This window comes from Canis aureus, chromosome 27, assembly GCF_053574225.1.
Source record: "Canis aureus isolate CA01 chromosome 27, VMU_Caureus_v.1.0, whole genome shotgun sequence".
In the NCBI taxonomy this organism is placed as follows: Eukaryota; Metazoa; Chordata; class Mammalia; order Carnivora; family Canidae; genus Canis; species Canis aureus.
Genome location: NC_135637.1, coordinates 40,231,086 through 40,255,438, shown reverse-complemented (window position 1 = coordinate 40,255,438; position 24,353 = coordinate 40,231,086). Strand labels below are relative to the sequence as shown.

At 39.2% G+C, this 24,353-nt stretch overlaps 1 protein-coding gene across 7 annotated transcripts in view; it reads right to left on the bottom strand.

Annotated features, from left to right (window-relative positions):
* Nucleotides 1–723: 723 nt before the first annotated feature.
* The window catches only part of PRKG1 (protein kinase cGMP-dependent 1), a 1,198,597-nt gene continuing 1,174,967 nt past the window's right edge, over nucleotides 724–24,353 (bottom strand). For all 7 annotated transcript variants that reach the window (XM_077874878.1, XM_077874877.1, XM_077874879.1 and 4 more), the window contains 6 exons: nucleotides 22,480–22,621; nucleotides 20,865–21,028; nucleotides 9,051–9,173; nucleotides 8,905–8,967; nucleotides 7,536–7,602; nucleotides 724–5,217 (listed from right to left, as the gene is read on the bottom strand). In XM_077874878.1, coding sequence (XP_077731004.1) covers nucleotides 5,119–5,217; nucleotides 7,536–7,602; nucleotides 8,905–8,967; nucleotides 9,051–9,173; nucleotides 20,865–21,028; nucleotides 22,480–22,621 — 658 coding nt within the window. In that variant the 3' untranslated portion in view covers nucleotides 724–5,118. The remainder of the gene's footprint in view (nucleotides 5,218–7,535; nucleotides 7,603–8,904; nucleotides 8,968–9,050; nucleotides 9,174–20,864; nucleotides 21,029–22,479; nucleotides 22,622–24,353) is intronic.

Genomic DNA, 24,353 nt, shown 5'->3' with positions numbered 1-24,353 from the left:
AAGTTCTATTAGTTCTATCTGGTGAAGTTAATTGGATTATTTCTAGTTTTTATTTAAAAGGGGTTTCAACTCACCATCACTGGCAATGGGATGTCAACGAGACAAAGACAATCAGGTTAAGGAAATCTTTGTTAATTTTGTGTTATGTTCACTGCAATGAGGAACAAAGGGATAGAGGGATATGTTCACTGGGGTTTTGGGGAATTGACGTTGTTGCAGTAGCATTGTTTTCTACATTTATAGTCTTTATAAATATAAGACATAACGAGGGTTCAGGCCAATAAACTGTAGACTAAGATTCATGACATTGCTTTCCATGTGAAATAATTCCCTCGTAGCACATATAATGCTATGTCTTTTTGATTGCTTGCCTGGTTCAGAGTTTGACTAGGGGTGGCCCAAACAAGGAGTGTGTGGTGGTGGGTAGTGGTCGTGGTGCATAGAACAGTGCCGAGGTTGGGGTTTTTGTGGGGTTTATTTGCTTTTGCTTTTCTGTTCACACTGGATGGCCTTCCATTATCCCTCCTGAATTCTTTAAACCCATTTGCTAGATTAGTTTTATAACAGATCGTAATACACGACGTTGTGAAGGACACTTGGGTTATAAGTAATTTTTACATTGTCTTAGTAACGTTCTCCAACAGCCCTGCAGGGTATTTCCATTCCAGTATGATACATCGACCATATTATTGGTATCTTGTCTGGAATTAAACATCAACTAAGTTCAAAAGTAATTATTTTTTTTATTTCAACTCTATAAAGTATACAACAGGCACTCGGCAATTACAGCTGCAGGAAAAATACAGAGCAAATCAAAGCAGGTTAATTTTATGAAAAAGTTTTTAATCTACATCAAAAGAGTGCAAGTGGTCAATGACCATTTGATGACAGTTGTTGCATTCTGACTAACAAAGGACTCTTTCATGTAGAACAAATTGTAAGAGGACAATCAAGTAACCATAGCTGTAAGAATACAAAAGAACTGACCAGTTGTAAAAACATCATACAATGAAATAAATTGGATAGATGATACTTGAAGAAATGTCCCTTGCCTCGGAAAGCCCAAACCTCTGAGTCACTGTCAAGGTCCCAGAGCTCTGTTAAGTCAGGGGCAGATAAAGAGGAGGGCTAACAACACACTTCCAATTTTATCTTTCCAGGTCCGTTGCAAACTTGCCTCATAAATGATTTGCATATACAAGAACTCAGAAAGCATCCTGTTTTGTTGAGGAGTGCACCAAGGTACGTGTTCATCATTGGTTTCATAACGAGGTGTGGTTAGCAGTCACTTTCCAATTTTTCTTTTGAGTTGGAGCGTCGGTAATGGAGTCTATAAAATGAGACGTTAGAACTTGACTGCACTCATGGTTTTTTTATTTTTTAACTGAATCTGCACAGCTTAGCAAAACAGGAATGCCTGTATACAGACTGATAGTATGTCATATATTAATTTGACCTGCACATACATTTTACATTTCACAGAAATGACGCTGTATCTCAGTAACAGATACACAGCTCTGGTACATGTAACAGAAATAAGAGAGCGACTTCATCATTTCTGTAATTCATCAATATTATATAATAAAGGCTTATAAATTGTTAGCAGAAAGAACTGTAAAACGCAGCAAGCTAAGAAAGGACAACATTTTGAGGTGTATTTGTCTTTGTCATGCAGCATAACACCAAATTTGTTTTTTAATAGGATGCCATGAATTTAAGGCACTTGCAACAATGCCAGATAGCCAGGTCATGTTCTAAACTATGGAACAGATGAAACCATACAGTTGACATAATTTTCAATAATACTGACAATTATGACATTAATTCAAGTCTACTTGGACCTAAAAACAGTATTCAATACAAAGAAAATGAAATAATAATGCTGTGAAACACTAAAAAAAAAGTTATATGTACCACAAAATATCACACAAAAATATCTATTTACATAAATATTTGTCTGTGGTCCTATTGTGAAAGAAAACGTCGTTATGGATAATGCACAGATCACCTCTACCGTATGAAATCAGTTCTGCTATCCTAGTTTTCAGTATGGTAGCTGACTTCTGTAAATTTAGTTCACCATCAGTTCAGTCATGTAGAAATAAAACGACAAAAATTCAATAGCTGAATTTCTATATCACACGTGTGATTCACATGCCTATCCCATAATTTTAAGTAAAAGAAAAAAAAGTGACTTGTAAAGAATATCATCAAAGAAATTTGTTTTAAATGCCACATGGATCTGACTCGTAGGTGAGTAACAAAGTAGAAAGAAACGTAAAAATCATTTATAGCAATTTTCCAGAACTCGTTTCCTCTAATGTGTTCAATTTATCTCAAATATCATGATGTTCCTTTCCTTGGCAGTTTGCAGTTTTTCCTGTGCGCCAAGACACACGGAAAGCCCTTATTTCCCATGCTCAGAGTAGTAACAAGAGAGTCAGTTAACAAATCGAACAAGTTGGCACTATTCTAACTTACCCAGATGTTCTTTAGTGTGAGGAAAAAGAGAAGGGGCATGAAAATTCAGAAATAATGTGAGATGCGCTCTACGAAGCTGACCGTGATTTTTAGCCCTAGTGTCTTCGTTAAGACAAGATTTAAACCCTTGAATTTCAATGCTGAAGATTAGAGGACTGTTTTTCTCTTAGCAACTTTTTGGAAGATGTAGTTCACCTTCTGTTGGTTAGTACGCGATGCCACAGGTGAAATGCAACAACGATGTGCTAACGAGTAGGAGAAATGGGAGACCGTTCCATCGAGCCGCTGCTACTTCTTCATTCCTCAGAGGACTTGTACATTGTTGTCTTAGACTTGAACCAGACTTCCAACATCCGCAGGGAGCACTAAGCTCTGGGGCTTTGGGGGGGGGGTGGTATTTAGGTAAACTTAGTATTCTAACAAACCTCCACACTCTAGCTTTCCACAAAAATCACTGAACATTGACCACGGTGTTGAAATTATATACTTTTTCAAAGCCCGGTTAAAAGCAATATAGAGATGCTGAAATAGCATTCAGAGCCGGATCTTAGGTTGATACCTTTAATTTTTACATTCTGAAATCTGTAGAAGAAAGTGGATATCTTGGGGGCATAAAGGGACCGTAAGCAATTATTCGCAAAGGAGGGAAAACTACTGTAAGAATAGCAGTAACCTCTTGGGATCAAAAGTTTAACATCGCTTTATTCTGATGAGAGATAATATGCCCTTAGTATTGTTATTCCCCAAATGTTTCTTAGACTGTTATGTTTTGATACCATATTCTAAAGTAGCCTTAGTATGAAAAATTCCAACAGAAATAAGAAGATATGCCTCCTGGGATATGGTAATAATGACCTTTGTGGACATATTTTTTTGGGAAATGTTTACGTTTGATTGACTTTAAAAAGAAACTAAATTTTATACCGGATAAAAGCAACCTTCAGTTGAGTATCCCAAACTCACACACGGTTCCAAATCAGGATGACAGCTCGTAAGACTTTGCGTTTGTTTACGCAGGTAAAAACACTCCTTGTCCAGGAAAAGCTTCCGACCGGTCTGCTACTTAGGACGGCTAATTGGCCTTAACTCACCTACCAGCAGAGGGTTCAGTTTAAACTGCTCCTTCTTTCCCCTCCATGGAAAAAAAGCAAATCAGTGCGGTATTTTCAGATGCATTTCAGGATTGTGATATTTCTGTCCTGCTTAGCCAAAATTTATGTTTAAGAGATCAGGGTCCTGTTTTCTTCTCTACTCCCTTCCTATTCCCATAACGTGCGATGAACTCACACTGGCTCATTGGTCAAAAGGTAGACAACACCTGGCCAGGCTGGTCCCACTCCCTGACCTCACGTAAGCCAGGTTCCTTATCTGGTGAGTCTCAACGATTTTGTGCTTTCTTCTTCTTCTTCTTTTGGTTCAGGCCTAAGACAAGAAGCCAGTGGAATGGGTTTTGATCCCCTTTCCCCCTCGACTCTAGGCTGTGTTGTGTCAGTGAAATCTGATGGGAGTTTGGTTGGTAAATGCAGTGAAGAATGCTTGAGTCTCTGGCTACACAGGTGATGATTAGAATTTGTGTTGTCTGCTCAGACACGGACATTTACAGATGAAAGATATACATAGCACCTATATAGTTTATTTTTATTTTTATTTTTGGATGGATCTTAGTCCCGCTCCACCCCACCCTGCCCCCACCCCAAGTGTTTATTCTTATAAAAGGGACTATTTTAAGCCTCAGTCTGAGGGCATGTTACATAATAAATAAAAATCGGTTGGCTGCTAGTCATTTATTTCCAGGACCGTCTTGAAGCACAATATTTGAAAAGATATGAAATGGTTTGTGAATTGCTTTTTTTTTTTTCACTCTGTCATGCCAATTTATCAAAAAAGAAACAAAGATCATGCATGTTGTTTTTTTTTGTTTGTTTGTTTTTCAATCCTCTGTGAAAATGCGTATATACCTGCTATGAAAGTTCTCAGCAGAATCCATAGCAGTTGTGCTTTTATCATATCAATTTTTAAAATCTGTCAGAAAGGAAAGGTAACATTCAGTCTCGTCATCAGCACTGCTGGGAAATTAAATCATGAAACTTCTAGCACTGGTTTGACATGAACTCTGTGACCAGTAGATGTGTGGCCCTCTTCTAAACGGTATATACACCGGCTTGCGCTAATATATATCCTACGACCTCACTCGAAGGAAAGGAAGAGCCCAGTTTTGGTACCACGGCAATCTATTGTACCCAATATATTATTTTTTGATCTTTTCGATAATTCTAACAAGGTACAGACTCTTTTACTAGGTTGAAGTGTTTCTTACAGTCTTTCAAATTATAGTCAGAGCAAAGCAAGATCATTGCAACCACAGAAAACCTCTCTTTACTGGTGTGAAAGGCTTTGCTTCAGGACCACCATGTCAACTGCTATTTTTTTTTTAGGATCAAACAGAAAACATGTAAAGAGCACTATTGTCATCTAAGCAATAAGTCCTAATGCCACTGTAGTTACCGGAGCAGCATCGATCAAAGGCATCATGGTGACCCCGAGCACTTATCTTCTCTCCGTCCCTCAGGTTTGCTGGCAGCTGTGTCTCAGAAAAAAGCTGACTTCAGCAAGGCAGAAGCAGGTAAGAGAAATACATTAGAAGTCTATGTCCCATCCTGAGTTGTCATCAGGTGGCGGTTCGTCATTGTCCTCAGGGAAACTGTCGAAATTGCTTGTGTCTGTGGGTGATGCAACCTGTGAATGAGAGAATGAACAGTGGGAGGACTTCTTGGTTGGTGAGTCAAATTCCAGATTGGATTTTTAAAAAGTACTGTTTTTTTTAAAAAGTATTTGATTTACTTATTTGACAGAGAGAGAGCACACAAGGAGGCAGAGGCAGAGAGAGGCCCTGTGTTAGGCTCTCTGCTCAGTAGGGGCTGCACCCCAGGACCTTGGGATCATGACCTGAGCTGAAGGCACATACTTAACTGACAGCCATCCAGGTGCTCCTAAAAAACATTCTTTTTTTTTTTTTTAAGATTTTATTTTATTTATGAGAGAGAGAGAGAGAGAGAGAGAGAGAGAGAGATACATAGGTAGAGGGAGATGCAGGCTCCATTCAGGGAGCCCGACATGGGACTCAATCCAAGGTCTCCAGGATCATGCCCTGGGTCGAAGACGGTGCTAAACCGCTGAGCCACCTGGGTTGCCATAAAAAACATTCTTTATTCATTCCCTAATGAACTCTTTTTTAAGGGTCTATCAGGTAGCAGATTTTGTGCTTTGTATTGAGCGTAACAGTGGTGAATAAAAATAGACCTGGCTCCTGCTGTTTTACTCCAGCAGAGGGTACGCTGTATAATTAAAACAGATAATCACAAAAATCTCTAAATGGTTATCAAGTTTGGTAGCTGCTATGAGGAAAAAAGACATGACAGTCTAGGTGATGATGAGGAGCCTCTTTGAAAAAATATTATTTCAAAACTAAGAATCCATGAGTTTGATAAAGAGGATATAGCACATGCAAAGGGCCTGAGGTGAGAGAGAACGAGTGCTTCATGCTATGAAGTAACCAAAAAAAGGCCAGTGTGGCTGCTGTATAAGAGAGGAGAGGAGTGGAAGGAGAAATAGGAGAAATAGGCAGAAACCCAGGTCATGTAGAGCCTTGTGGGCCGTCTTACGGCTTTTGCCTTTCCATTTCAAGTATAATAAAAAGGCATTTCTAAACTCTAGCCAAAACTCTGCAAATTTACTGGGTAAAGTCCAATTTGTAGAGCATCAGTAAAAGTGGTGAAAATCCACACTTTAGCACCATTTATATATTAATATTGAATGAAAGATATATGGGCATATCCATAAATCTATCCCATTCAGTATTACTGTGGCAGAAAAAGAAACCACTGATAGATTTAGGTACGTATCATTTAGGCTGACTATCCCTCCAAGTTCCTTATTCTACTTTTGTTCTAAAACCAAAACCTCATGCATGCAATTAGCATCTGTATTGGGAGATACGGTAATGGGATTTTTCTTTTGTCTGTAAATAAACATAAGCCTCAGCACAGAAATAAATCTTAGAAGTAGGGAAAATGTTTCTGCATAAAGAGCAGTCTTGAGTTAGCTGGAGAAAAAAGAAGTATATACCTGATTACCACCAAGCAGCCCTCTGTCTCTTTGTAAAGATGCAGCACATTTCATCAGACACATGCAGCATTAAATAAAAGTACGGAAACATGCAAACACTAAATCACCGTTAGTGGGCTGCCATGTAACGAAACACCTGATGTGTTCAGAAAAGACAGTGAAGGAAAGAGAATCCTTTTCTTTTAGGGCTCCATGAAAGGGTAAATGAACATGGTATTGCCTGGGAGTACTTCATTTGAAGTGATATGGGGTCAGGGAGGAGGAACGGTGTAGGGCATTAAAACAAAAAAACAAAAAACAAAACCCATTATGACCCAGGAATTGGTAGCAGTTGAAAATGGTTGCCGGACTGTTGACCAAACCTAGTCAGAAACCAGGGGGGGCAAAGAGATGCTCTGAGTGGCCCTTATGGGTCAGGTTCTTGGGAAGAGAGCAAGATGGGGTGTAAATTAGGATCGTAAAAACAAAATAACAGCACATTGCCCTAATGCACCCAAATATACTCTAGTATACACTACACTGGTCATAATTCAAGAATAGGACTAATTCATTAAAGTTGTTCATGTATTCTTGGGCAATGACGTGTGAAGTTTATGTATTATGAGAACAAAGAAACTGGTTGTTGGACCCTCCTTATGCTCTTCTGTCTACATCAATGTATATTTAACACTTACTCTACTAAAGGTCCACTCTTGTTCACACGCAAAAGATATTAGAATAAATAGTTTAGAAAGGTAATGGTAAAACACACATAAAACGACCATCCCCTAATTGATCTGTTTTTTTAAGCTTGGATTTTGGTATCACTATTCGAATGTGGTACTTTCCCCTATAGTTTTTATTTCAAGGGATCATAGGATGAAACTTCAGCAACTGACATAAACACCATGATGTGCATCACACGAGGATAAACTGGGAAGTCTACTTACACTTGGTATTATAGGAGGTGTCAAGGTGCCTTTTCTTAAGCCTTCCCAATTAAAGCCCTCAAACCATCTAGGAAAGAAAAGAAAAGAAAAAAAAAAAGGCAGCTAGTTAAAGGCATCATATCAGCTAAAACCTTCTCATCGCAACATGGGTGATGGACATGTCTGGAGGAAAGCCGCTAGGCAAACATTTTCTATGAGACAAGAGTGTATTCTATTTCATTGCACATTTTTATGGTTAGGTTTTTAAAAATGTGCATTCCCATAAAATAAGTTAATTATTGAGATATTTAACACCCATTAGAAAATAACTCCTTTCCTCGCAATTTCAGGAAGAATGTATGACCTTGTTCCTACAGTATCATTATAATTTAATAAGTGTCATGATAGCTTGGCCCCTGAGTCTTATAGGACTTTTTTATTTTAAGGCAGTAGAATCAGGGCATGAAAAGTCAGGCTAGAAAATTACCCTTCTAGTTTTGCACCGATTCAGTGAGCGGCTTCAGTTAATTAACCTTTCCATATCACCGTATTAGGTCTAACTCTGACTTGGCACTTTTTTGATGTGTTCATAGAAGAAAACATTAAATATGCAGTATTAGGGTCATCATAATCCCTAATAGGATGTCAACACGTTTAATTAAAATAGACTTACGGTACTTGGTGTAGTTTATCTGCAAAAATGAGGACCCAATAACACTAAAGTGTTTCATTTTGTTTTGTCTTTAGCAAATGCTAGCACCAAATTCTTAAGCAGGTGTTTCAGGATATTTATAAATAGTTCGATAAATACGTTCTTCTGGTAGGGATGTGCATTTCCTGTGACTGTTATAAACACAGGCTAATTAAAAAAACCTAATTTGGTTTTAGGTTTAGCCTTTGACTCTCCAGTTGACTAAGTAAGGTTTAATATTTAAGATGCTGCTACGGTTTGAGAAAAAAAAAAAAAAAACAAACCCACTGTACCCTATATTTCTTTTTTCCCTTTATCATCTAATTAGGAAGTGGTTGGAAAAGTCAATTCCAGTTTTAGTCTGGGAAATGAGGCATGCGATGGTGGGGGTCCTTTGTTTTTGATATCCTGGCAGAGAATAGAATCCCAGAATTAAAAGTACACATTTCCTGTTCATGCCAGAGAGGAGATGTGCCATTAGGGTGAGTTTGGAGAAACTGAATTCAGTGAATTGGTCACTTGGTATGGCTTAGGGTCATGTGACGTCCCTGACACACAAGCAGAAGGGCTTCCGATCAAAGGTCTGGCGTCCCCTTGGATGTTCCAGTAGGTAGGCCGAGTCTACCCGTCACACAGCCTGGGGCACCTGTCCTGCTTTCTGGACCCTCCAACGGAAAGGGACAAGGAAAGAACACTCACTTGTGCTTCTGAATGTCTTTCACGCCGTTTTTCAAATTCCCTAATCTTTCTGATGGGTTATCCCTGGAAAGACAATAAGAACTGTGAGGAATCTCATCACTTTCGCATTATGAGCCTTTCACAAATCATGAGGTTGAAATGCTTACCTGCAGAGTTTTTTAATTAAGTTAGCAGCATTTTTGGCAATCTTCTTTGGAAATTCTATCATGTCAATCCCCCTCAGTATGATGTTATAGGTTTTCATAGGATCTGGGCCTGAGAAAGGTGGGCTGCGAGAATGAGACGTGAAAAGAGAATCACTTTTTGTTTTCTTTTTTATTTTTTTAAGATTTTATTTATTTATTCATGATAGACATAGAGAGAGGAGGGTGGGCAGAGACCCAGGCAGAGGGAGAAGCAGGCTCCATGCAGGGAGCCCGACGTGGGACTCGATCCCGGGACTCCAGGCTCACGCCCTGGGCCGAAGGCAAGCGCTGAACCACTGAGCCATGCAAGGGATCCCCACTTTTTGTTTTCTAAATAAGAAATCTTAAATTGTTTATAACCCCACAGACGACATCGGTTCTTATCTGGGGACAACTGTTGGTAGTGGTAACGGAACGATACGAGATTCATAGGAAAATGGCATGGAAACCTTTTCACGTCAATCACTTAGCAAAATCCCACGGGGTGGGGGGGGGTCAAGTTTGTGTTCTCCTCTTGTCTTTCTAGTGCAGGGGCCGAACTCCCCTCGCTGTCTTTGGCCATGCAAGATGCTGCTTCTACTTTCTGGCCCTTTCCTTGTAATTGTCAGTTCACTGATTACACCTGAGATGAATTCCAAACTCACTAGAGCGCTCCAAGTACTTCCGTGATAAGGATCCATCTCCTGCCAACCCTACCCAGGCCCACTGGGATTGGGACACCATTTCTGGTCATGGAACTGATCCCATGACCTCCACCAACCAACATCAAGTGTAAATTCAAGTATTAGACTAGATTGGTGCATTATTATTATTTTTAAGGATTTTATTTTCTTAATGCAATCTCTGCACCCAACGTGGGGTTTGAACTCACAACTGCTGATGGCGTGTTTCTGCAGAACAGTCCTCCTCCTGCCCCTTCCTCCCTGGTCATCAGTCCTCAGTAGGTAACCTGACGCGAGGCTTCCTCCTTATTGGGAAGGATGTCATAGCCAGGCCCCCAGGAGCCAGATCCATCCCTGGAGGGTGGCCTTGTGCCAGGGTCAGGGGACACGGAGATGATCAAGACTGCGTCTTCCAGCAAAGTGATACAACCTGGACAAATACTTTCTTTGGAAATTATCCTAATTATTCTAATACCGAGTTCATGTCTCTTTGGGGAAACATGGTGCGGATTATTATTTTTGCCCACCACGTTCCTTAATAGCAGTTCAAATTAGTTCCTTTTAAGGAGCAAGGTGCAAACGATGAGTTGCTTACAACAGGGAGGAGCAGAGGTGATTTTCTGAAGGCTGTGATGGTTGTTATTGCCTTGAGGTGTGGTCCCTATTCTCTGTGACAAGTACTTTTTAAATGTTTTAATGTGTCATTCATTAGCCAGTCGTCAGTTTTAAATCACTTTAAAAATGTATAAATATACAACTCTAGATCACAGTAGAACTTAAGAATTTTGATGTGATACAAAGTTGAATATTTCATTTATTCTCTTCCACTAGCCTTGCCAGTTTTGATTTCTACTTAACAAAAGATCCACTATGCTGTTCTTCCTCATTTGTAATCAGTTTAACATTTTTCTAAAATTTAGATACATATATTTGAATTTATATTCTCTTAGAGAAAAAAGGATCATTTGTTAAACAGGACTTTTGTGGTTTTTACAAGCGATGTATTTTCAGTCCAAGATAGCCCTGCAGCATACAAAACATAAAATTAGAGGTAAAAATCCTCCAGCACCCCAAAATATTAATCATTAACATAAATGTAATTTCAAACATTTCATTTCTTTGTGTCGAGGCGCAGACACAGGATTTTTTTTATACATGCTTTTAAAAAAAAAGCAATTTTATTTTACTTCAAGAGTAGAACGAAATGTTAAACTTCCAATATGTGCTTCTTCACCGATAATATTAATTCCCAAAAAATGTCTCAATTAACAAAACAGTTCTGACCTCAGAGCTTTCTGTTTCATAGCGATATACTTTAATTATAAAAAAATTCTTAAAATGCCTTCCTGTGAATGATGACAAATAAGCGTGTTTATCATTATTCCCACCTCCTCCCTCCCACATGAACTTTTGCTTTAGTATCTGAAAATTGCCAGAGATGATCACATTTACCATCTGTTCAATTACCAACATTAAATTATTTAGTCTGAGTTTTAATAAAGACTCCGAAGTTCATCGCCAGTCCTTTTCACCAGTTTTATTCCTTTGTGCCTTATTTTAATTCATCTTTTTTGAAGAAAGGGCTGGGTGCATACTCTACTTTATACCTGTGGTCTCTATGCTCTAAGTGGACTTGGCATAAATTCCTTGTGCTGTAATTTCTGTCTCCCTCAGAACTACGCAGCTCTGGACGTGCGAGGTTGACATTAAAGGCAGAAGGTGGAAGCCACGTCAGACTAATCCTCCTCCTTCCCAACACCCTGCATGACCTGCTGTTGTGGCCTTGCTGCCCATACAATGATCCCTTCTCACTGAAGTCAGGAAGCAGGACACACAGCGGTGTCATTGCCCTGAATCTGCTTCCCCACGGTCGCTGCTAATCAGAAGGACGTACTGAGTCCAGTCTCTGGGTCACGGATTTTCTATTATGTCCTTGAATATTGTTCTGTTCCATTTGTAATGGGCTCTCTACAAACATAATTGTTTTTTTTTTTCTTCTTCTGGCAATTGTTTTTTTCCTATTTCCTTTGACTTCTATATCCTCTTTCTGTAATCATTTCTATATCCTGTCGTCTTTTCCATTATTTTCCCCAACTCCTACTACCTCTCTGGCTGGATTTCTCATTGCTATTGCTCTCTTTTCTGTGGATGAGGATGGTGACGTCCAGCTCTGTGTTGTTGTTGAGTTCCGCTGGTTTGCTTCTCTTGCTGTCCATGAACACTAGCAGATGTCTTGTTGACTTTTTTTTTTCTTGTTGACTTTTTAAAGAGATTGTGCGTCAAAGAAATTGTAGATCATTTGTCTAAGCTCTTCCTAGGTTTCTTTCATTCATTTTTCTTTTGTGTCATTTTTTTTTGTTTTTGTTTTTTTTTTTTGAGCTGCCTTTTATGTATGTATCTTGCAGCTGAAATTAACTGAAAACTGATTAAACCAGTACGGACCTTATTCTCACATGCTGGCGGCCGAGAGGTAGGGAAGCTGTGGACCTGGTGGGATCAGTGGCTCAATGACTCAGTCATTTCCAGGTCTTGTTTTCCATACAGTGTTGGCTTTATCTTAAGGCCATTTCCTCTCATAGGTGTGAGGAAATGAGAGGACTGTGAGGTCATCTCTATGAGATGACCACCAGTAGAAATAGGGACTTACATATATTCAGTTGTTATGTTGAGTGCCTGTGAAAGGCACTGCAAATTCTCCATGAAAGTACATTGAAATCCTTCAAATTCATTTGGATCCGTTTAGCTTGCGTCCCCCCCAAAATCAGGGACAGACGCCAGGGGGAATGCATGTGTATGGAACACATGACTTGAATCTAAAGCTGAAAGGCGGGGAGGGTTTTCTCTTGTTCTGAGTCATGTGGGGGCCGGGGGAGTCTTGGGCAAAATCAAAAAGTAGGAAAGGAACTCGTGTGTGTGTGTGTGTGTGTGTGTGTGTGTGTATGGAGGGGGGGGTCTGGGGCTACAGGAAGGGGCCCTTTCTGATAACCACTCATCCTTTAGTGGGGTTCACTGCCCTGAAGAACAGACTAAGGAAGATTGGAAGTGGGAAATTCAGCAGCTTTCACTAGAATTTTCTGCCTTTTAAAACATACCAGACCATTTATTTCACTTGCTCTCAATTTGGGGCATTCAGGAGTTCACGGGGCTCACAGCAAAGCTCAGCCACATTCCTTGAAATTGTGCCATTGCCACCTTTCTCCCTTTTTTAATTTTTATTTTTTATTTTTGATTTCCTATCCCTTTATTGGCCAACATTATGGGCCTTAGAAGGCAAAGCTGGTCTATCTGTTTGCTTACAGATCCTCCTGATGTTCTGCGGGGCTTAACTGGGCTTTTACGTGAACACTCCTTGCTTTTCAAAGGTCCATTTCTTCCCCTAAATCCACTGGACCAGAGCACTTCGTGGTCACATCTGTGACCCAAGGAGGTCTGACAGCATCAGTCCTGGTCACAAACCACACCTCACAGTATTTGACACATGCGGTTGGTCAGATTTTCCCTGCAGCTAAAGATGAGCTTATATGTTCTATTTTTGCCCTCCCACACCCCTGCCCCTTGTCATTCTCCCCAGAAGGAGAAAAATTGCGAGTCCATTTCCAAAAATGGGTACTAAGCTCATTATGTATGGTTAAGAATTTTTTTTAATAATATAAGCATTTATGATAATAGCAAGTTCAGCTTTGGCTATCCCACAAAAATTGTGATTTATATGGTTTTATTTTATTTATTTTAATTTTTTTATATGGTTTTATTTTTTATGACCATTCCATTCCATAATGTTTATGACCCTATGGTTATTTAGAAAAGCACTTTGAAACTATTCAAGTGTTTAAACTTTTAAATCTGTGTATTTCTGGTTTCAATATATTTTAGTCGGATATTGTGATGTGACATTGTTACCTTAAAGGATTAAGGACTGTGTTATTAAGAATTTCTTTACAGTTTGGTACGTGGGAATTTCTAAGAATAAGGTTTTAACTGTTCCATTACTCAAGGAATCAAATAGTGAGTGTGGAGAAAAAATTAAACGCATAAGGAAAATAGAAATTGCCATGGTTAATATTTTATTCTAGTTATTAATGGTTGATAGCTTAATTCTGTGGTTAGTGGTATTGAGTTTTCTTGTATCAAGAATACAAGATTGCTCTTTGCAACCATTTAGATTGCTCTTTGTAATACACCGATTGCTCTTTATAGCAATTCTAAGAACACCAGGTAGCTTACCTACGTATCTGTCCTCCCATCCATCCGTGTACACATACATGCTTAAATGCTAGATTTGACCTTTGCCATTCAAATCTTTCATATCCTTCATGTGTCCCCTTGTCATAGGTTTAAAACCATTTTCTTCTATGTAGAAGGGGGATATTCAATAAAATGGGGTTAGATCACAGATAATTTATTTGAAGTCAACACAGAAGTTCTAAGCGTGATTCCTGGCAGTGGTAGGAGCGGAGTGGCTGTGGCATCCTTGTGGTGCATCCTATGCTCTAGACAATCTTCTCAATCTTCACACATTCACTGAAGCTTCACAGAGGACCTGAGGCTAAACGCCCTGGGTCTTCCTGAATATTCGGGGCAGCTACTACTTTCTCTTAGGCAATCCTGTCATTCCAGGGCATCTATCTTATTCAAAGTTCTCGGCTCCCTAGATGTAAATTATCGGAATGACCTTCAAGTCTTCTGGCTTGTTATTCCTAAATAGGGCCCTATAGGTTACCCCCTTTTAAGAAAATACTCAGTGACTGCCTTTGGATGGAGTGAAAACAGTCACGTGTAGCAATCATGATCCCCAAGAGGCGATGCTTACTGATCCCCCATTATCATCAATTTTCTATCGAACGACAGCAGGCACATGACGGTAATTAGTTTGATGTGTAGAATGTAGGAATTCTGACAGTGGGGATGTAAAGCTGTGCTGGCTGCAAGTGTCACTACGGTTGGTCCCCACAGGGCACCATTATGATACCGGTGACCGTTATCCCCATGCTGTGCCTCTGCTCTTGTGACTCAGTCCACAGCTGGAAGCCTGGACGTCCCACTCCCCTTCCCCCTTTTCCCCATGCCCCACACTCCCCTGGCAACCATCAGTTTGTTCTCTGTATTTATGAGTCTTGTTTAGTTTGTGTCTCTCTTAGATGCAACAGATATGCGAAATCGTATGGCGCTGCCCACTAGGACCCTCCACATCATTGTGAATGGCAAGATCTCATTCTTTTTCATGGCTGAGTAATAGTCCCCTGTGTGTAGATCTGTCTCATTTTTTTCTTTTTTTTACCCATTTATCTATGATGGACCCCTAGGTCACCTTCCTTGGCTAATGGAGATAGTGCTGCAATAAAGATAGGGGCACACATATTCTCTTGAATTAGTGTTTTCCTTTTTTTGGGAATATACCCAGTATGGAACTGAATTGCACGGTTAATTCTATTTGTAATTTTTTGAGGAACCTCCATAATGTGTCCCTCAGTGGCTGCTCCAGTTTGCATTCCCACCAACAGTATGCAAGGATCCCCCTTTTCTCCACGCCTTCCACGACATCTGTTATTTCTCGTCCTTTTGATTCTAACCATTCTAACAAGTGTGAGGTCATATCTCATTGTGGTTTTAGTTTTATTTCCCTGATGATGGGTGATACTGAGCATCTTTTCATGTGTCTATTGGCCAAATTAATTTCTTCCTTAGTAAAGTTACTATTTAGGTCCTCTGCTCATTTTTAAACTGAATTGGTTGTTTCGTTGGTATTGAGTTGTAGGAGTTCTTTACATATTTTGGAATATTAACCACATAGTGGATATGTTATTTGCAAATATCTTCTCCCATTCACTAGGTCGCCTTTGTGTTTCGTCATTTCAGCTTCATTGTACAAATCCTTTTCATCTTGGTGTAGTTTATTTTTGCTTTTTTTTCCTTTACATTAAAAGACACACCTAGAAAAATGTTGCTAGCGCTGATGTCAAAAAAGATTATTGCCTCTTTTTTCTTCTAGGAGTTTTATGGTTTCAGGTCTCATTTAAGTCCTTAATCCATTTTGGAATTATTTTTGTGTAAGGTGTACGAGAGCAGGCCAGTGTCATTCTTTTCCATACAGCTGCCCTGTTTTCCCAACCATTGGTTGAAGAGGCATTTTTTCTTTCCCTATTGTATATTCTTGCTTTTTCCCCTGGAGATCAATTGACCATATAAGAAAATGTTCATTTCTGGGCCCTCTATTACTGTTCCAGTGATCTCTGTGACCATTTTAGTGCCTGTATATCAAAACATACTGTTTTGATTACTGTAACTTTGTGGTAGGTCTTACAATCTGGGATTGTGATACCTCCAAGCTTTGTTCTTTCTTAAGATAGCTTCAGCTATTCAAGGTCTTTTGTGGTTCCCCACAAAGTTTAGTATTATTTGTTCTAGCTCTATGGAAGATGCCATTGGCATTTTGATAGGAATTGCCCTGAATCCACACAGTGCTTTGGGCAGTATGGACATTTTAACAATATTAACTCGTACAATCCATGAGCCGAGAATATCTTTCCATTTGTTCCAATTTCTTTCATCAATATTTTATAGTTTTTAGAGAACAGGTCTTTCACCTCTTTGGTTGAATTCTTTTTAGTTGTTTTATTTGTTTTGGTGCAATTGTAAATGGAATGGACTTTCTTAATTTCTCTTTCTGCTACTTTGTTGTTAGTGTACAGAAACGCCACAGATGTCTGTATATTAATTTGTATCCTGCAACTTTGCTGAATTCATTACTTCTAACAGTTCTTTGATAGAGTCTTTATGGTTTTTTTTTCTTTATGGTTTTCTATGGATAGTATTATATCATCTACATATAGTGACAGCTTAACTTCTTCCTTACCAGTTTGAATACCTTTTCTTTTCCTTTTGTCTGATTGCTTCAGCTGTGACTTCCACTACTATGTTGAATAAGAGCGGTGATAATGGACATCCTTGTATTGTTTCTGGATCTTAGAAGAAAATCTTAGCTGTGGGTTTTTCATGGAGGGCCCTTATTACGTTAAAACATGTTCTATCTAAACCCACTTTGTTGACAGTGTTATCATAAACAGATGCTGGATTTTGTCAAAAGTTTTTTATGCATCTTTGGAGATAATCATATGGGTTTTATCTTTTTTCCTGCCCATGTGATATATAATGTTGACTGATTTTAGAATATTGAACTACTCTTGCAAACCTGGAATAAATCCCACCTATTTGTGGTGCATGATCCTTTTAATAGATTGTTGAATGTTTTTTGTTAATATTTTGTTGAGGATTTTTACATCCATGTTCTTCAGGGATATTAGTCTGTAGTTCCCTCTCTTTTTTTTCTTTCTTTCTTTTCTTTCTTTTTTTTTTTTTTTGTAGTTTCTGGTTTTGGTATCAGTGCAATGCTGATGTCATTGAATGCACTTGGAAGCTTTCCTTCTACTTTTTGGTAACAATTTGGCTATTAACTATTAATTGGCTATTAATAATTTAGCTATTAACTCTTGCCTTTTGTATGTTGGGGTTTTTGGATTACCGATCCAATTTTGTTACTAGTTATAGGTTTATTAAGCTTTTCTATTTCTTCCTTAGAAATTTATCCACTTCTTTTAGATGGTCCACTCTGTTGGCATAGAATTTTTATAGCACTCATACTTTCCAACATTTGTATTTCATTGGTGTTGGTTGTTACTTCCCTTTCATTTCTGATTTTAATTATTTGGATTTGGGATCTTTTTTTCTTCATAAATCTCGCTAGAGGTTTATCAGTACAAAAAATAATACATTGATCTTTTGTGTTATTTTTTTGGTCTCTCATTTATTTCTCCTCCAATTTTTAATTATTTCCTTTCTTCTAACTTTGGGCTTTCCTTGTTCTTTTTCTAGTTTCTTTACATGTAAGATTAGACTGAGATTTTTCTTGTTTGTTGAGGTAGGCCTGTGCCAGTATAAATTTCCTTCTTGGAATCGCTTTTCCTGACTCCCAAAGATTATGGATTGTTGCACTTTCATTTTTATTTGTCTCCATGATTTTTTTCTTATCTCCATTTAAAAAAATTTCATCTTTGATTTCTTCATTGGCAAAGAGGTTGTTTAGTAGCATGTTGTTTAGCCTCAGCATGTTTTTGTTTTTTTCCCCAGTTTTTAATTTTTATTGTTGTTGTTACTGATTTATAGTTTCATGCTGTTGTGGATGGAACACATACCTGGTAGGATTTCCAGTCTTAAATGTATTGAGACTTGTTCTGTGGCCTAAGGAATGTTTCATGTGCACGTGGAAAGAACATATTGGGATGTAATGGTCTGTCTATATCTGTTATGTCCATCTAGTCTAATGTGTCTTTCAAAGACACAGTTTCCTTATTGATTTTCTGCCTGGCTGATCTATCCCTCGATGTAAGTGGGGTGTTAATGTTCCCTACTAATATTGTATTACTGTCCATTTCTCTCTTTATGTCTGTTCATTCTTGCTTGATGTATTTAGATGCTCTCATGTCGGGTAGATCAATATTTACAACTGTTATATCCTCTTGTTGGACTGATCCCTTTATCATTATAAAGCTTCTTTGTCTTCTATCAGATAAAATAGACTAAAAAGACTAGAAGTATTCCTACTGCATCTTTTATTTATTTAGGCTTCCTCTTGCATGAATATCTTTTTCCATCTTTTTTCACTTTCAGTTTGTGTGTGTCTTAAAGTCTGAATAAGAAGAACACAGATGGGTCTTTTTTTATCCATTTTATCATTCTGTGCCTTAGATTGGAGCATTTAGACTATTTGCATTTAAAGTAACTATTGATAGGTATTTACTTATTGCCATTTTGTTAATTGTTTTCTGGTGGTTTCTGTATTTCTGTTTCTTTTTTCTCTTGCTCTCTCTTTGTGATTGATGAGTTTCTGTAGTCTTATGTTGGGCCTTTTTGTCCTTATTTTTGTGTGTGTATCTTTTATAGTTTTTAGGTTTGTGGTTACCATGAGGTTCATATATAATATCCTACTATAGTCGATATTAAGTTGATGGTCACTTAAGTTCAAACACATTCTAAAAGAACTTGATTTTTACCCCCTTGCCACTTTACATATATATTGTCATATTTTACATTTTTTAGGTACAGTTGATCTTACTACTTTTGTCTTTTAACCTACATACTAGCCTTATAAGTCTCTACTAAATGTTTACTTTTACTAATGAATTTTTTTTCCTTTCATAATTTTCTTCTAATTATGGTCTTCCTTTGGCTTTTTTTTTTTGTAAGGCCAGTTTAATGGTGATGAACTCCACTATTTTGATGGTCTGGGAAACTCTCCTTCAAATCTAAATGGTAAACTTGCTGGGTAATGTATTCTTGGTCGCAGGGTTTCTTTCAGCACTTTCAATGTACCATGCCACCCCTTTGTTGACTGCAAAGTTTCTGCTGAAAAATAGCAAGGAGCTTTTCTCTGGCTTTAGAAATTCTCTATCTTTAATCTTTGACATCAACAGCTACTTCTCCTCAAATTTGAAGGAATGATCTTGGGGATAGTCATTCGCTGTGTAGACTGTGTCTTTCTGGTGACTTTGGCTGGCTATATAGAGCTGTAGCTATCCTGGGCTTGGCGGTGCAGGCCACTCTATGTGGGGCCATCCTGGTAGGATGGTCAGAGCAAAGTGGGAATGGGTGGGGGTGGTCTCAAGGCTCTCCACATGGAAGATGCCTGGCAGCACAGCTGAAGCTGAAGTAGGCATGAATTCTGGGGTTCTCGTGCTAAGGGTCCCTTGGCAGAACTGCTGAGGTAGGTAGAAGACAAGGGTCTTGGGGCTCTCCATGGAGGGGGCACCTGGTGGGACAGTAAGAGCTGAGGTGGGCATGGGCCAGGGTTACACTGGCAAGTCATCTAGAGCCAAAGTGGGGCATGCCTGGAATGTTCTGGGGTGCTCTGCACCTATTTGTCTTTGGTGAGATGGCTGGAGCAACAATGTCCTGCTGGGACATCTGGGGCTAGTGTGGTCCAGGAGCCAGGGGCTCACTGAGTTGGCAAACCAGCTCTGGTGCCTGGGCTTTGCTCCCCTCTGCACTATCAAGATGGAGGGGAAACATAAGTAGTGTTTGCCAGCCCATCAGGCCTGTAGAGAGTTCCAGCAGCTCTCCCACCATTTGTCAGTGTTCTAGGGCTGGTTCCTTCATTTGAAATTGCCCTTAAGCCACAACTTTTTTGTCTGTGCCCAGGACAGATGCATCTGCTCACAGTCCCCCTGTTCCGTGTCTTACCACTACAGTTCATACACTGGGGGTGGGGCTTCCCTTTGTCCTGTGTCCCCAACTCTCTTACCTCCATCTTTCCTGTCATTCTGTAGGTGGTCCCCCTCTCTTTCACTGTGCAAAAGTCATTCAGTCAGCCATCAATTTCCTATCATTTTTTTTTTTTTACATGAAGCTACTGCCCTTCTAGTGAAGCCATGACTGCCTGGAATGTTCTTTCCTTGCTTTGAATGTCTAAGACACATTCCCTTAGAGCCCAGCTGAGGTCTTGCTTTATTTAAAAGTCTCCTTGGACAAACCGAGCCCTCTTCTGAACTCCTTGATTTATAATGACCCTACCACCCCCTTCTCTTCTGGACACAGCAGGGTGGTGTATTTTGTTTTTCTTTTCCTTCAGGAGCTTATGGTCTGTTTTAGACCTGGAGGTATCCACAGTACCTTTTTTGGTTGTTGATGACTATAATGTTATTACACAGATGACCTGCAAAGCATGCACATTTCATTTAGATATAACAATTGTTAAGATGTCCTCTTATTTCTATAAACAGTTGACCAAGACATTTTTCTAACACTATCATTTCCCTTACTTCATTGCTGGCTAAGTGACTAGGCTCAATGACCTCACAGAAAAAAGCAAGATTATTCTACATTCTCATATTTGTATAAAGAACTAGTAATGATGAGGCCAAAAGTTGATGTTGAGTTGGTTGCCCTCCTCTAACCCATTTTAGAGTTTGATGGACTCCTGGTCACTTGCATAATTAATGGAAGCGCTGGAAAAGATATGGTGAGATGTGCTTTAAGATGGCCTGATTGGAGTGACAAAGGCAGGAGTGTGCAGCTGTCTGCTGGTCTATTTTTATCAGTGGTTCTCTGTCAATGTCCATACCTGCCAGTCAGAAGTTCATACATTAGGATTCCCAGTGACCAGTAGTCGGCTGAAATGTCATGGCCTTTGTTCAGGATGATCTCTGGAGCTACGTATTCTGGAGTCCCACAAAAAGTCCATGTTTTCTTTCCAAATCCTATTTTCTTTGCAAAGCCAAAATCAACCTTACAAAGAGAGAAAAACAAGTTATTTCAAGACACGTGCATTAAACTTAAAAGCAGTAAGTTCTTTAGCTGGAGTGCACTGATAATAAAACAAAAACAGATGCACATTGCTATAGTCCTGTAGTCTGAAAGGAGCCACCTATACTTCAAACACAGCCTCCCTGATCAAACCCAGTTTCTTTTTTCTTTTTTTTTTAATAGGAAAAGGTGAAGCTTGAGTATAGGATAAAACTCAAGTCATTAAAAATAAAGGCAAATCTTTCTTTCCAGAATTATTTTCCAATTTTTACTCCTTTCCTGCCAATGGAAGGCCATAACTCCTTTACTGAAAATCTGTAAAAGACTTGTTGGACCTCCTTGACAAATTTTCCAGAAAACGCATGATTTCTGCTGGAATTGAGGTTGAAAATCCATTTAGTATTGAGAAGCCACTTCACTGCTGCAGGAGCTGAGTCACAAAGTTTATCCCTGCCCCTGGTAAGCACAAACAGGCACAACATGCAAATGTGTTCTTTATTTTTCTAGAAGCCTTTTGATGAAGGAGCATCAAATGCAGAAAGTCTATTTTTTTCTAAAACAATTTGGTTGAGAATATAAATAATTAACTGCCATTGATTTGACTTCCTTGAAAACCATATGCCGAACAGAAATTCCAAAAGGTTAAAAAATCTGCACTGACAAATGCAGAGTCCATAAAAATTGTACATTTTATAATAATGAGAACTTCCCTCCTGTGTTAAATATTTAGAGCATTTGAGTGATTTTCTTATGATGATGATCACTATTATTATTATAATCAAAATGGCCTGGATGACATTGCCTACCAAGCCTATTTTTTTTTCCCATTAAGATTGTATATAAATCAGGGCACTGAGATGGCTCAGTCGGTTAAGCATCTGCCTTTGCCTCAGGTCATGATCCTTGGGGTCCTGGGATCGAGCCCCACAACCGGGGTCCCTGCTCAGCGGGGGAGTCTGCTTCTCCCTCCCGCAGCTTATACTCTCTCTCTCCTTTTCTCTCTCAAATAAATAAAATATTTTTTTAAAAAAAAATTATACAGAAATCTAAAATATTAAAACAATTCACGGTTTTCTACAATGTAAATATCCATTCCCTGTGAATGGCAGAAAGTCTCGGAAAAGGTCTCTACGGCCCTTCTAGGTCTAGAATGCGTGCCAGCAAGCACGAGCCATTCAAACCCATTCTGCCACGGGAGTATTACCAATTTGGACATAGCCAATTTAATGTCTTAGGAAACGTAAGACATTTGAAAGGATAGTTGGATGCATCATTTGAAAGAACAGTTGGATGCAAAGAGTAACACGAAAGTCTGATTTTAGGAAAAGTTACAGCATTTACAAAAGGACATGGAGATTTCAACGAACACAGCTTGATGAAGGCCTATCTTAAAACTGCAGGGAATCCACTGCAGGTGTGTAGGGTGCACTGACCAGCTTGGTGTAGCCTCTGTGATCCAGGATGAGATTCTCTGGCTTGAGGTCCCTGTAAATGATTCCTTTGGAATGCAGATAGGCGAACGCCTCCACCACGCATGCTGTGTAGAATCTGGTCGTAGAATCTTCAAATGAACCTCTGAGATACGGAGAACAGAAGTGTGTAAGACATTAGTTTCTCTGATACGATTTTATTTATGTTTTCTCATGTCATGACATTCCTGTGCCAAAGTGTGACCCCAGAGACCAATAGCCTATGGCCAAATGTCATATGATTGCCGCTGCCTTGGGTTTTCAGAAGCACCTAGAGGATCAAGTCAAGTAATTCTTTGCCCTTACGAATGGGATAGTTAACCCTAACTTGCAAGCACCGCACACAAGCTCAACCACACCCCCCTCCTTCTGTGAACATGGTGGCTTCCCCCTGGCAGCCCCCTGTCCTCCAACCAGGCACAGCTACAGCGGTGGTCGGGAGGAGATGAGTCCTATCTTAGAGGCTTCTTTTGGAAAGGAGAAGTTTAGAGGTTCAGTCCTATTTATTCTTGAGGGCTTGTTTCTGAATCTAAGTAATTCCAGTACACTTCATGAGAACATGAATAAGAAATGTTTTCAAAGAACCACTTTGGAAATGAGGTGTGATGCTATGGCTAAATCATCTATCGCAAGCTCAATATTCTATGTTTTGAAACTTTTGCCAGCAAGAGAAATAATACCTACATCCCTCACTAGTGCCTTCTTATTAAGAAAAAATGGGGTGAAGAAAGAAGAAGGAAAAAGGTACTTGGATGGGAATATAGGTTTGTAAACTTGATTCTGATGTTTAGCAAAAAAGTCCATGTTCTCTGTCTTTCCCTCTCTTTATTTAATGAAATGACAATAAAGGGAGAAAAAAACCAAAAAACAAAACAAAACAAAAAAACACTGATACCTAAGGTTAACTCCTTGTTTCTATACCAGAAACTTTGTACTTTAACATTTTTTTTCCCCATGAAATTCTTTAAAAAGATAAACTATATTTCCCTTTTTCATTTCATGATGGTTCAGGAACATTTGTGTGAACATCTGTCCAGAGGAGGCTGCGATGTAACGCAAGAGAGAAGCACACCGGCCGTCGCAGGTAGCCTCACAACTGAAGGCGGCCCGAGCTTGCTTCCATTAGAGTCCCTAATGCTGGTTTGCATTTTGGTGACTTTTGCTTTTTTTTTTTTTTTTTCCAATATCGAGTAGTAGAGGCAAAGACACCAGGAAGTAGAACACGACTGGTATTTTTTACAAAATGGAGCAGTGAACCCAAGGCCAAAGCAGGACCTTTCAGGTCTTTTTTTTATTTTATTATTATTATTTTTTTTACAAAATACTAGTTTTGCCGGGACACCTGCACCCCGATGTTTCTAGCAGCAATGTCCACAATAGCCAAACTGTGGAAAGAGCCTCGGTGTCCATCGAAAGATGATGGATAAAGAAGATGTGGTCTATGTATACAATGGAATATTCCTCAGCCATTAGGAATGACAAATACCCACCATTTGCTTCGACGTGGATGGAACTGGAGGGTATGATGCTGAGTGAAATGAGTCAATCGGAGAAGGACAAACATTATATGGTCTCATTCATTTGGGGAATATAAATAATAGTGAAAGGGAATAGAGGGGAAGGGAGAAGAAATGGGTAGGAAATATCAGAAAGGGAGACAGAACATGGAAGACTCCTCACTCTGGGAAACGAACTAGGGGTGGTGGAAGGGGAGGATGGCAGGGGGTTGGGGTGACTGGGTGATGGGCACTGAGGGGGCCACTTGACGGGATGAGCACTGGGTGTTATTCTGTATGTTGGCAAATTGAACACCAATAAAAAATAAATTTATTATTAAA